General features: G+C 43.2%; 1 protein-coding gene across 2 annotated transcripts; it reads right to left on the bottom strand.

Moving 5' to 3' along the window:
• Positions 1–259: 259 nt before the first annotated feature.
• Positions 260–12,201, bottom strand: LOC132782071 (integrator complex subunit 15). Of its 2 annotated transcripts, none has more exons than XM_067473722.1 (7): positions 12,094–12,201; positions 8,819–9,038; positions 7,248–7,469; positions 4,313–4,478; positions 2,587–3,117; positions 2,244–2,283; positions 260–812 (listed from the first exon to the last, which is right to left on the bottom strand). In XM_067473722.1, exons 1-7 carry the CDS (start codon positions 12,189–12,191, stop codon positions 632–634), a joined length of 1,458 nt encoding a protein of 485 aa, XP_067329823.1. In that variant the 5' UTR covers positions 12,192–12,201; the 3' UTR covers positions 260–631. The 2 variants fall into 2 exon arrangements, with proteins under 2 accessions (XP_067329823.1, XP_067329824.1); XM_067473723.1 differs by lacking the exon at positions 12,094–12,201 and adding an exon at positions 11,904–12,084.
• Positions 12,202–13,934: the final 1,733 nt, after the last annotated feature.

Here is a 13,934-nt window from a genome sequence, read left to right as displayed (position 1 = left end):
GGATGCCTGCCACAGATGCAGGCGAAACGTCAGAAGATAATGCTTCTGGAACATGGCCATACAGCCCAAAAAACTTACAGCAACCCAGTGATTCTGGCCATGAAAGTCTTCAACAACACATAAAAGGATTTTTTTGAAGGATGTTGATGTTTAAAATGGGTACAGAGGCGTTTCTCCTACTCGCCTTCCCTTGTTTGCATCCTGAGAAGAGAGAGCCAATTGAAGCCAACGGTGGTTGCAAGGAAGGAAGAGGAAGGCCTTCCCTAACAAAATGTAGGTTTACTAAACAACACAGTGGGCTGTTTGCCACCCACTCACTTTGCTGCTTGTACAGAAAACGCCGCCACGAGCTAGTCTCAAAAGCATCAGAAGTATATATACATATTGTTATAAACAACCCGCCCCTCAAAAAACAAACAATGGCACACTTGCAACATCCTAAGTGGCCTAAGAGCTACCCAAATGGTCTTAAAAATGGTCTTCCTTGTAGTGGCTGACATCCTCTTTTGCCGGTGAAGAGATCTCTTCTTGAAGTCAGGCAGCACCTTTAAAAAGATGGAGAGCCCTTCTTCTGTGCCACAAGACAACCCTTTGACAGAGAAGAGGAGCGGCCAAAAGATGTTGAGTCTGCTCAGCGGACTGGCCGGTAGGGGAAAGCCATGCCGGGTATAAACGTCTGGACCGGATGGGCCGGAAGGGCAGCATGGGCAGGGTATCCCAACGGAGGGGTGTGGATGGAGGGGTAAAAGCCGGGTGGCAGAGAGGTGTGCGCCGGTTGTTGGACTGGACCCGAAATGACCAGCTGCAGGAGGCTGTCAGAGGAAGGAAGGAAGGCAGAGGGATGAGTTCAGCTGCAAGGAAGATGGTGGTTCTAAACCAGGCATAGGAAAACTTCAGCACTCCAGATGTTTTGGACTTCAACTCCCATAATTCCTAATAGCTGGTAGGCTGTTAGGAATTGTGGAAGTTGAAGTCCAAAACACCCGGAGACCTGAAGTTTGCCCATGCCTGTTTTAAAGCTATCCAACTGCATAGACCTCCAAACCAAAGACTTGGCTTCCAAACCCAAACCCCTCAATGGAGGCAATGTCAACAATTCCAAGAATTTTACTTTAAAAAATCAACCCAAAAAGACTCAAGTTATCTTATCAATGGGAGTATTGCACCTTAACTCTTATATTTTTTAACAAAGGGAATCATCTCTTTCTCTGAGTAGAATGCTGGAAAAGTCCCAGTAGTGTAATCATTTTATAGCAGTGTGATTGATGTGTATATTCTGTTGTATGTATTTTATGTTGATGTGTTTTGACTGAACCCTGCCTCAAACCAGGAGGAGCAGAGGATAACAAATAAAATCATCATCATCTTTATCTCTAAGCCAGCTAAACCTTTCTGTTTCTTCTTCTTCTTCTTCTATTATTATTATTATTATTATTATTATTATTATTATTATTATTATTATATCATAGGCATTTCTTGGTTAGCTGGACTTCTTCCCCCTCCCTTTCCTCCTCCTCCTTAGATAGGTATCTCTTAACCAGCTAGACCTTCCTGTTTCTATTATTGCTGTTGTGTCATAGGCATCTCTTGGGAAGCTGGACATCCATATCTTTAATTACTATTATTAAATCATCATTATCATCCCAGAAGAACCTGAAAGAAGCAATGACCCCTTCAACTGTATCCAACCTGGCATACGAATGTTTAGTGGCAGCCAGGGACAGCTAACCCTCTGAGGCTGCATTGCTGCTTTCCCTTCTCCATAGAATAACCCTTGACGTATCTACAGGTCATATCAAAATCCATAATTTTGGCCCTCAAAGCTGCCCTTGATTTATACATTAATATATGTCGTAATAATCAACCAAAAGGGGTGGATCTTCAGACACAAGGGGTTAAAGCAGGTATGGGCAAACTTGGGCCCTCCAGGTGTTTTGGACTTCAACTCCCACAATTCCTAACAGCCTACCGGCTGTTAGGAATTGTGGGAGTTGAAGTCCAAAACACCTGGAGGGCCCAAGTTTGCCCATGCCTGGGTTAAAGTGTAACTTTGTAATGGATGCCATTACTTTTCAAGTTTCTGAAATCCTAGAGATTACTTGACAAGACTAGAGGGTACTTGGGGTTATTGCTAGTCATAAATTGAACAGGGCCCATCAGTATGATCCCACTGCATAGAAGGCAAATCACATTTCAACTTGTACTAACAGAGCTGTAGTCTGAAACACTGAACATCTCCTTACTTGTTGTGTGGCAGTCTGGAACACACAGTCCTCAGATCCTCTGAAAACAGGGAGAACAGAATGAACAAGGATGCAGTAACAATAAGGGTGGGGGGCAGCTTTCTATCACTTATATCCTTATAATGATCAAAAGGTTTGTTTTCCTATCCCAGACTATACACAGTGGCCTTTTGGCACAACCCTCCGACCCAAAGACTTAGCTTCCAAAACAATACCCTTCAAGATGGCATCTTGGCACCTTTCCCTGACACAGAGTGCAGCTTTCCTTGCCCCCATTCACTATTCTGTCCACATAGTACCCCATGTTCTTCCCAATGCCTGCCACCTGCTGGCAGGTACCTACCTCTGGTCCAGAGCAAGGCTCCGGAGGCCATGGCCACCTGCAAGGCCTGGGCCAGCCGATCGAGGGCCAGCTCAGTCTCCTTGGAGGCATTGAGGGGGTTAAGTTCATCTGCCAGGCGGCCAATGTCCTCCACCAGTGACACCACATGGTCCAAGGGCACCAGCCCCAGGCGCCCATAGAGATTCTTTTCGGACAGGTGTCCCTGCAGCATCATCAGCACTTGCAGGACGCTGAGGTGCAGCTTGGAGTACAAGGGCTGGCCGTCTCGCTTCTCGGAGACCTCAGGCGCCTCTTTGGCCAACCCTTTCCCATTGAGGAGGGCACTGGAAGTTGAGGGCTTCTTCCTCTTGTAGGCCAGCGGGGCCTTCACACACCACCGGATCAGGCCGCTGAGTGGGGTGAGTTCCAGGAACCCAATGGGGAGGCCGGTTGCGATGGGGGTGTTCAGGAAGGTGATAAGGATCAAGCGGGGGTCCTCAAAGATCCATGAGACTACCATTTCCAACAGGTCTGGAGGCGGCACAAGGTCGTCTGGAAAAAAAAGTGAAGTCATGCTCAAAGCCACAGATATACACATCCTTGACATACAATGCTATTCCTTCTTTGGGTCTGTTTCTTCTGTGTTCTTCCCTACTATTACTATTCTATTCCAGGTTCTCCCCTCCTATTACTACTTTCCAATCAGGAGATTCATCTCACCAGGTTTCAGAGACGTCGTCCTGGTTTAAGAGTTCAAGTTCATCTTGCTTATTTCCCATGCTCTGTGCATTAGACCAGGGCTTCTTAAACTTTTTCCACTTATGACCCCTTCCTGCCCCAGAAATATTTTTGTGACCCCTTTCTAAGTTGTCTTGGGCATATAAGTATATAAAAGATAGGCATAAAAACAAATGTTTACTGATCATAAATCAGCATTTGCAATGCTTGCTAAACAGGTTGATTTTCTGGGTTGCGGTAAGTTTCTCAGGCTGTATGGCCATGTTCCAAAAACATGGCCATGCAGCCCGATAAACTTACAGTAACCCAGTGATTCTGGCCATGAAAACCTTTGGCAATAGGCTGATTTTCCTCTTTATGGAGTATTTATTTATTTATTTCAATTATTTCTACCCCGCTCTTCTCTACCCCCGAAGGGGGACTCAGGGCAGCTTACAGCTAGCAACAATTCAATGCAGTACAGCTGAACCATCTTCTGCAGAGAAAATGCTGCAAGTTGTTGGTCACAGATCTATGTAAATGTCTAGGCAGCATTCATTTGTTTGAGAAGAGAAATACACAAATTAGAAGGTACTGTGGAGAAGGCCCTGCTTCACATTCCCATCAACCCAAAATCTTTAAGCACTGAGAGAAAAAACTCAACCTTTCCCGCAAGAATGTGCATACATCCCTGGATGTATTTCAATGGTTTCAATTCTTCTGCTATCTAGCTTTTTAAAAAGACAGAGCCATCATTTTCAGATTAGGTTTTGCTTCCCTTTTTCCATTTGCTCATAAAAGAAAAATGCAATGCAAGAACACAGTCAAATCACGTAGGATGAAATCCAATCAGTGAGTTCTATAGGCCAAAGCCAACTGAAGACACTTCTGCCTCACTCATGGAATAAAAAAAAACACTCTCTAAATCCAGAGTTGTCTGTTTTCTACCCCTGACATTACCATAAACTGAAAATCATATTCTTTCCTGCAAGAACATGGCTCTCCAAGTGAAGGGAAGAGTTGGACGCACCTGAGGACATGTCGAAGAGCATGGTGACTGCTGTTATGAACTGGCAGCAGAAGCGGGGGCTGGCGCTGAAGATCTGCCTGAGGGTCTGGATGGAGCCTGGCACAGGGCTGCAGTAGTCCTCCACCAAGGCCTGGGCCAGGCGGACACAGAAGACAGCCGGCGTCCGCTGAAAGAGGCACAAACCGCCACAATGATACCAATGGTATTTAATTCTGTATTGTCAAAGACTTTCATGGCCAGAATCACTGGAGTGCTGTGTGGTTTCCGGGCTGTATGGCTGTGTTCTTGCAGCACTGCCTCCTGATGTTTCGCCCCATATTTAATTCTGTTTTAATGTTCATATATTTGTATATTTTAATGTAAGTCACTCTAAGTCTCCTTGTGGAGAGAAAAAGTGGGGTATAAATAAATATTATAAATGTGTGTATGTATGTATATATATATATATATATATATATATATATATATAAAAATAAAAAGTAAAGGTTTCCTCTTGACATGAAGTCTAGTCGTGTCCGACTCTGGGGGGTGGTTTGTTTTCATGTCAGTGGTACTCATCTGCATTTCTAAGCTGAAGAGCCAGTGCTCTCCGTAGACTCCTCCAAGGTCATGTGGCTGGCATGACTGCATGGAGCGCCGTTACCTTCCCACTGAAGCAGTACCTATTGATCTACTCAAATTTGCATGTTTTTGAACTGCTAGTTTGGCAGAAGCTGGGGCTAACAGCAAGAGGTCACTCCACTCTCTGGATTCAAACTGCCAACCTTTCATATTTTCTCAGAACCTTCTGATAATTCCTGTTTTTCTATCCTTTACATTTCTATACGTATCAACTGCTTATACATATTTCCTCCTTCCTTTTTCTCTTCCCCCCTTCCCTCTGGGAACAGTTGGACTTCTGCTCTTTGTATTATTTTATTTGTTTGATCATGAAGATTGTCTGATTCAATTCCTTGTATTTTTATTTCCCTTTTACATTGGCTATAAGCCCTTTTCTTCTCGACTCCCAGTTCTCCTTGGGATGTCCATTTGTATATTTAATGCTCCTTTCAGTGATATAATCTTGAAGTATATAATCTGATAAAGATTCATACAATTGTTTAAATTCCCATTTCATTTGCTCTTTCTATCCTAAAGCTACTGCCGCTTGGGTGCTGCTATCATGTATTTTACGATCTCACCCCATTCTTTATTTCCACCTACTTTTTACTATTTTCAGAGTAAAAAATGTTTTTTGGTCAAATCTACTTTTATCCCTAATATTTCCTCCATCTTGCTCTTAGTTTTTTAAATAACATTTTTGTAGTTTTTCACAATCCCACAACAGGGTTGTTGTAGGTTTTTTGGGCTATATGGCCATGTTCTACAGGCATTCTCTCCTGACGTTTCGCCTGCATCTATGGCAAGCATCCTCAGAGGTAGTGAGGATGCTTGCCATAGATGCAGGCAAAACGTCAGGAGAGAATGCCTCTAGAACATGGCCATACAGCCCGAAAAAACCTACAATAACCCAGTGATTTCGGCCATGAAAGCCTTCAACAATACATTAAATCCCACAACATATGGATAAATATGGACAAATATTTATTTATCGTGTCATCAGCAACCATTGTATTATAATTCTAACAGAGCAAAACAAACACAGAGATTAAAAAGAAAAAAAAAAGAAAGAAAAAGAAAAAAAAAAGAAAGAAAAAAAAAAACCACACAGATTTTGTAAATTTGGTATTGGTTAAATGTCCTTTGACCAGTATCTGGCCACTTGGAGTGCCTCTGGGGTTGCCGCAAGAAGGTCCTCCATCGTGCATGTGGCAGGGCTCAGGGTGCATTGTAGCAGGTGGTCAGTGGTTTGTTCTTCTCCACACTCGCATGCCGAGGATTCCACCCTGTAGCCCCATTTCTTAAGATTGACTCTGCATCTCGTGGTGCCAGAGCGCAATCTGTTCAGCGCCTTCCAAGTCGCCCAGTCTTCTGAGTGCCCAGGGGGGAGTCTCTCATCTGGTATCACCCATGAATTGAGGTGCTGGGTTTGGGCCTGCCACTTTTGGACTCTCGCTTGCTGGGGTGTTCCAGCGAGTGTCTCTGTAGATCTAAGAAAACTATGTCTTGATTTAAGTCGTTGACGTGCTGGCTGATACCCAAACAGGGGATGAGCTGGAAATGTCTCTGCTTTGGTCCTTTCACTATTGGCTGCTACTTCCCGGCGGATGTCAGGTGGTGCAATACCGGCTAAGCAGTGTAATTTCTCCAGTGGTGTGGGGCGCAGACACCCTGTGATAATGCGGCATGTCTCATTAAGAGCCACATCTACTGTTTTAGTGTGGTGAGATGTGCTCCACACTGGGCATGCATACTCAGCAGCAGAGTAGCATAGCGCAAGGGCAGATGTCTTCACTGTGTCTGGTTGTGATCCCCAGGTTGTGCCAGTCAGCTTTCGTATGATGTTGTTTCTAGCGCCCACTTTTTGTTTGATGTTCAGGCAGTGCTTCTTGTAGGTCAGAGCACAGTCCAGAGTGACTACCAGGTATTTGGGTGTGCTGCAATGCTCCAGTGGGGTTCCTTCCCAGGTAATCCTCAGAGCTTGGGATGCTTGTTTGTTCTTAAGGTGAAAGGCGCATGTCTGTGTTTTAGATGGATTAGGGATCAGCTGGTTTTCCCTGTAATAGGCAGTAAGAGCACCTAGAGCTTCGGAGAGCTTCTGTTCTACCATCTCAAAGCTCCCTGCTTGAGCAGTAATGGCACGATCATCAGCATAGATAAATAACAACATCAACAACAACAACCCTGAGGGCACTCCAGACAGACTCAGAGCTTGGTGTGTACAGAATGCATGCCCCGAAAAGAGAACTTTTCAGGTGGCTCTTGAAAGGGCAGTTGATACATAATATGTTACGTATCATGCTTATGTAGGCATGCATCAACTGCTGTTTCTCACCTGCAGCCACGAAGCCGCACACTCCAAGACAGGTACCCTGCAGATGGCGATCGCCATGGAGACTAGCTTGCCCAGGAGGGCCATCCGGCTATCATCTGCCTTGTTCCCTTGTGGACTGAAGAGTGAGGAGAAGATGATCTGCCGGACTGAGTCCTTACTCTGCTCCTGGAAATAGTTGCACATAATTTCCAGCAGCTGCAGCTCCTGCAGTGAACTCAGCCTCTGAGAGGAGAGAAGACGAGAGAATCAAGTCACTCTCCAGAGTATGGAAAGAAAGTTCCCTAATACTGGTAGAAGAGTTCCTAATGCTGACTCTCATGTCTGCGCATAAGGCCTCTTGAAGCAAAGCGGAGCCTCATGGTGCTCCCTTCTCAAACAAAAGGATAATAAAGGCACATGAAATACTTTTGGGGAACAAGAGGGAAGTGACCTCTTTGTGCAGGGAGGAATGAAGCAAAATACCTTGAGTTTCATAAGTCTAGGGAAACAGAGATGACAACAAGACAGCAGACATGCACTACAGCAGAGTTTTCCAAATTGTGTGTTGGGACACAGGAATGTGTTGCATTGAATATGCTCCCCCATTCCTGGACCCACTAGAAGAGGCCCCCAAAGGCTTCCAGTCTAACCCCCTTCAGACAGACAGGAAGAAACAATCAAATCCCTCCCAAGAGATAGCCATCCAGCCTCAGTTCAAAAACCTCCAGAGTAGTTAAATCACTAAGAAAATGGAGTGCTGGTGCTATTCAACTGTAGATTCTGTAACAACTTTTACAATTTGCACAGTTTGTCAACTGGGTTGCAGTGATTACCATTAAAATGGATGCATTTCTAATTAAGTTAAGGAAAGCTGTTGATAATGATGTTTGCGAGGAACCCCTTGGAGTGGCTAGAGAGGAAACTCCATTAAAAAACAAATGTAGTGCAAGTGTAAAGGAGAAATTACTAAACTTCATTTAAATGAAAAGATCATATGAAACTTATAAAATGTTATCTATATTGTATGAAACTGTTGTGACAGTTTGGTTTAACTTCCAACTTGCTAGTAAAACCGAATTACTGTCTCAGGAAAGGATGCAAGGCTAAAAAGTGTGTCACCAACAAGAAAAGTTGGGAAAGTCCTGAACTACAGGTTGAATGTAAAGTGTAAAACTTTAAACAGAGTGTTTTTAAACTGTTAACACTAAGACCAGAAATTGACAACATTAAAAGCAGAAAGTCTATGGAGTCAATTTACGCAACTTTATATACAATGCTTATAAAATCTGTGGGTATGAATAATAAAATGAATAAGTTAAAATCATACACAAACTGCTTCCTTATTTTTAAAGCTGACGCATAAACATTAGTCACTCTAAAAGTGATTGATGGATCCTTATCATCGAGATGTTTGAGGTAATATTCTTCATTTCTTCCAGGGATCTTCTGTACAATGGGATTATTCCCTCGGTCCCTCATTGCTTCCTATAGACCCGGGAGATGGAGGAAAGCAGCACTACTAGCCGCTTTTAGTTTCTTTGTGGAGCGAAAAAGCAAGGTATAAATAAACATGATAATAATAATAATAATACTTTGGTCTGGCTGCCTCCTCCTCCTCCGCCACTGCGCTCCTTGGGGACCTGGAAGACGAATTCCTCCAGGAGCTCGATGGGGCCCTTGTCCACGATGGGCAGCGGGACGCTCTGGAGCTGGCTGCTGAAGTAGATGTCCAGGTGGTAGAGGACCTCCTTGGCTGCGCTCAGGGCATCCCGGCGGAGCAGCGAGTGCCGGATGTCACTCATGGTCCTGATCCTGGAGGAAGAAGAAAAGGAAGAAAAAAGGAATGAGCAGCAGGAAGAGAAGCAGCCGCTTCACTCAGGTCTTCCTTTCTCACATCACCATGAGATACCATTGATATAATAATAATAAATATATATATGTATAATAATACATATTATACATAAAATAAATATGTATACGTATTAATAATAAGTATGGATTGTCAATAAGTATGGATTGTCGATATTGCAATCCCAGATGACAGCAGAATTGACAAGAAGCAACTGGAAAAGGTTACACAATATGAGGATTTAAAGACAAAACTGCAAAGACTCTGGCACAAGCCAGTAAAGGTGGTCCCAGTGGTGATCAGCATACTGGGTGCAGTGCCTAAAGACCTTGGCCAGCACTTGAAAACAATGGGCACTGACAAAATTACCACCTGTCAGCTGCAAAAGGCCATCCTACTGGGATCTGCACGCATTATTCACTGATACATCACACAGTCCTAAACACTTGGGAAGTGTCTGATGCATGATCCAATACAACAGCCAGCATAGTGATATTATCTAATGTGTACTAATCTTGTTGTGTGTCAAATCAAATAATTATAAATAATATAGGAGTGTCCAGCTTGCCAATATATGCCTATGATATAATACCAACTACAACAACAACAAAATAAAGATGTCCAGCTGACCAAGAGATACCACTGATATAACAACAACATCAACAATCATTGTAAGTTGCCTTGAACCCCTATGGGGAGAAAGGTGGAACTGAAATAAAACTAATAATAATAATAATAAAAAATAGGGATGTCCAGCTGGCCAAGATATACCTACAATACAACAACAACAACAACAACAACAACAACAGAGATGTACAGCTGACCAAGAGATACCACTGATATAATTATTATAATCTATCTATCTATCTATCTATCTATCTATCTACTAGCCATCTCCTGCTACATGTTGCTGTGGCCCAGTTTGTGTATATGTGTTTTGTGTGTATATATGTGTGTGTGTGTGTGTATGTATTTGTGTATATGTAGTTTTGTGCATGCATTGTGATCCGGGGATTTTTTTTAATTTATTTTTTGCTTTTAAAGTCTCTTTTGCTGTGTTTTTCAGTGCTTTTATGAGTGACGGTGACTAGTTGGCCTGATAGGTGTATTGTGTCCAAATTTGGTGTCAATTTTCCCAGTAGTTTATGCGTTATGTTAACCCACAAACGAACATTACATTTTTATTTCTATAGATGTTGTTGAGTGACATCATAACTCAAAAACCGCTAGACTAATTGCCACCAAATTTGGCCACAAGACATCTACTAACCCAAGGAGTGACCATCACTCAAAAAATTGATTTTGTCATTTGGGAGTTGTAGTTGCTGAGATTTATAGTTCACCTACAATCAAAGAGCACTCTGAACTCCATCAATGATGGAATTGAACCAAATTTGGCACACAGAACTCCCATGACCAACAACAAACACTAGAAATGTTTGGTGGGCATTGACCTTGAGTTTTGGAGTTGTTGTTCACCTACATCCAGAATCAAACAATGAAGGATCTGGACCAAACTTGGCACAAATACTCCATATGCCCAAATATGAACACAGACGGAGTTTGGGTGAAATAGACCTTGACACTTGGGAGTTGTAGTTATTGGGATTTATAGTTCACCTACAATCATTCTGGACGCCACCAATGATAGAATTGGGCCAAACTTTCCACACAGAACAACCATGACCAACATAAGATACTGTGTTTTCTGATGGTCTTCTGAGACCCTTCTGAGACCCCCTCCCAACCCTTCCCCCCAGGGGTCCTGACCCCCAGGTGGAGTAATGCTGCCTTAAGGCCATCCAGTCCAACTATTATTATTATTATTATTATAACTTTATTTGTACCCCGCTAGCATCTCCCGAAGGACTCGATGCGGCTTACATAGGCCAAAGCCTCAAAACACAGTACAACAATACAATACCTAAAGCAAATTAAAACAGTTAAGCAGAATAACAACTCCCTTCACCTGGGCAAGAAAACACAATCAAAGCCCTCCTGACAAAGAGCCATCCAGACATAGATATAGATAGATAGATATGATTCACACACACAGATATAATATCATAGATTTGAAAGGGACCCCTAAAGAATTATATATTGCATGTTCCAGAGTAGGCAAACTAGACAATCTCCACATCAACACTGACGAAGAAACAACAAGAAATACTGTTTACATACAAGCATCAGGAAATTACATATATTAGAAACAACCCTTTGTGGTTGTGCCTATTGTAATTTTATATTGCTATGTTTTCATATGTTTTATGTAATTATGTTATTGTTTGCATTTTTGGTTTTATTTTATGTAATTGTTGTCTGGGCTTGGCCTCATGTAAGCCGCTCCGAGTCCCCATTGGGGAGATGGTGGCGGGGTATAAATAAAGATTATTATTATTATTATTATTATTAGTCATTACTTTATTTTCCAGATCACCAGACTGGGCCACAGCAACGCCTGGCAGGGGATGGCTAGTAATAATAATAATAATAATAATAATATAGGAATGTCCACCTGACTCAGGGCCCTGTCCACACTGCCACATAAACCAGAATATCAAGGCAGATGATCCACAATATCTCATTTGATGTGGATTAACTGAGTCCATATTGCCACATAATCCAGTTCAAGGTGGATTTTATACAGCAGTGTGGTAGGGGCCTATGTTGTCTTCCGTGTATTTATGCGAGGCTGGCTCATTCACACGTGTCAAGTGCTCCCTTTGCACGTGTGAATCCATTTCAACCCGCGTGTCAAGCATCTCCCTTCACTAAGAGCGGCCCATTCTCACGTGCACAGCCCACCCAACCCAGAAAGAGGGACCAACCTGCAAGCCTGGCCCCGCCCACCCTCTGTTCCGTGTCCTTTCCGTGTCAGCCGGCCCTTCTTCTCCCGAGAGCGGCCCATTCACACGTGCGGAGCCGTGGGTCCCGCCGTACACGTGTCGAGGCGGCGGCGCCCATCCCCTTCGAAGGAAACTGAGCGAGTGCGTGACGTCACGAGCCGACCCCCCCTACCTCTTCCGCGTCCCGCCACGAGCTGAGTCCCGACGGCGGACGGAGACCCGCGAGGGCCAAAAAGGACGTCCCGGCCGCGGCGGGGCGAGGGCTGCCATTGATTGGCTGCTTCCGCGGATGCGAAACAGCGACACCTATCGGCTGCTCCAGGCAGAAAGAGGCGTGGCTTGATTGAGGGGCGGGGCTTCAGGTTTCCCTTGAATGGATAGATTGAGGTGCCTCTGAAAATGTGCAAAGTGCTTATGTCTCTCCCCTTTCCCCCAATTCATTTTAACCCTCAGGAAGGAAGAAGCGCAGGGATGGTTATGATTAATATTAATCACAGTCAGATGTCTATGCATACAAACATGACATTATTTCCATTGTTTTGGACTACGAAGCCCATAATCCCAGAAACACAGCCATTAGATCAGGCATGGGCAAACTGCAGCCCTCCAGGTGTTTTGGACTTCAACTCCCACAATTCTATGCATGCAAACATGAAATTATTTGCATTGTTTTGGACTACAAAGCCATTCCAGAAACACAGCCATTAGATCAGGCATGGGCAAACTTCAGCCCTCCAGGTGTTTTGGACTTCAACTCCCACAATTCTATGCATGCAAACATGAAATTATTTGCATTGTTTTGGACTACAAAGCCATTCCAGAAACACAGCCATTAGATCAGGCATGGACAAACTTCAGCCCTCCAGGTGTTTTGGACTTCAACTCCCACAATTCTATGCATGCAAACATGAAATTATTTGCATTGTTTTGGACTACAAAGCCATTCCAGAAACACAGCCATTAGATCAGGCATGGGCAAACTTCAGCCCTCCAGGTGTTTTGGACTTCAACTCCCACAATTCTATGAATGCAAACATGAAATTATTTGCATTATTTTGGACTACAAAACCCATCATCCCAGAAACACAGTCATTAGATCAGGCATGGGCAAACGTCAGCCCTCCAGGTGTTTTGGACTTCAACTCCCACAATTCCTAACAGCCACCTGGAGGGCCAAAGTTTGCTAAAAACATTGATTTACTATAATTGATATTAAAATATATGCAACTCTCGCTTAACTGGAACTGGTGGAGACAAATCAATAAATATACTTCATATAGAAGCACAAAGTGTCTTGTTGTTGTTGTTGTTGTTGTTGTTGTTATATTTATACAATGTTTTATGTCTTACAAAGGGGACTCAATGCAGCTAGACATCAAAGCATTGGGATACAATTTAAAATATATAAATATGGAATCAAAACAGAGCTTTGAGAGCTTTGTGGTCCAGATAATTATAAAAAGTATTTAAAAAAAACATAGTTAAAATTGTCGAAAGCTTTCATGGCCGGAATCACTGGGTTGTTGTAGGTTTTTTTCGGGCTATATGGCCATGTTCTAGAGGCATTTTCTCCTGACGTTTAATCATCTAATCACCTCTCAACAAAAGATTGCTCCAGGCACTGCCAGGCAATCAAATGCTAATCAAGGTAGTCAGTTGAAACATTCACACCTAGCTCCAACAGACAAGAGTCCTTTGTCCCATCCTCGTCATTCTACAGATATATAAACCCCTTTTTCCTAGTTCCAAGAGACCTCACTACCTCTGAGGATGCTTACCATAGATGCAGGCGAAACGTCAGGAAAAAATGCCTCTAGAACATGGCCATATAGCCCAAAATAAACCTACAATAACCCATAGTTAAAATCTATTAAAACATATTCGAAGTTAAAAACCACAACCATTCCAATTCAAGGTTCTCGTAATTGCCAATCAATAACCAAAACAAACAAGTATTTGAACAGAGCTAGGTCTTGGGTCGGAGAGATCCATTATCTTTGCAAAAGGCCCGCT

This window comes from Anolis sagrei, chromosome X (assembly GCF_037176765.1).
Source record: "Anolis sagrei isolate rAnoSag1 chromosome X, rAnoSag1.mat, whole genome shotgun sequence".
Classification (NCBI taxonomy): domain Eukaryota; kingdom Metazoa; phylum Chordata; class Lepidosauria; order Squamata; family Dactyloidae; genus Anolis; species Anolis sagrei.
The sequence above is the reverse complement of the archived record's forward strand: the minus strand, read 5'-3'. Positions and strand labels throughout refer to the sequence as shown.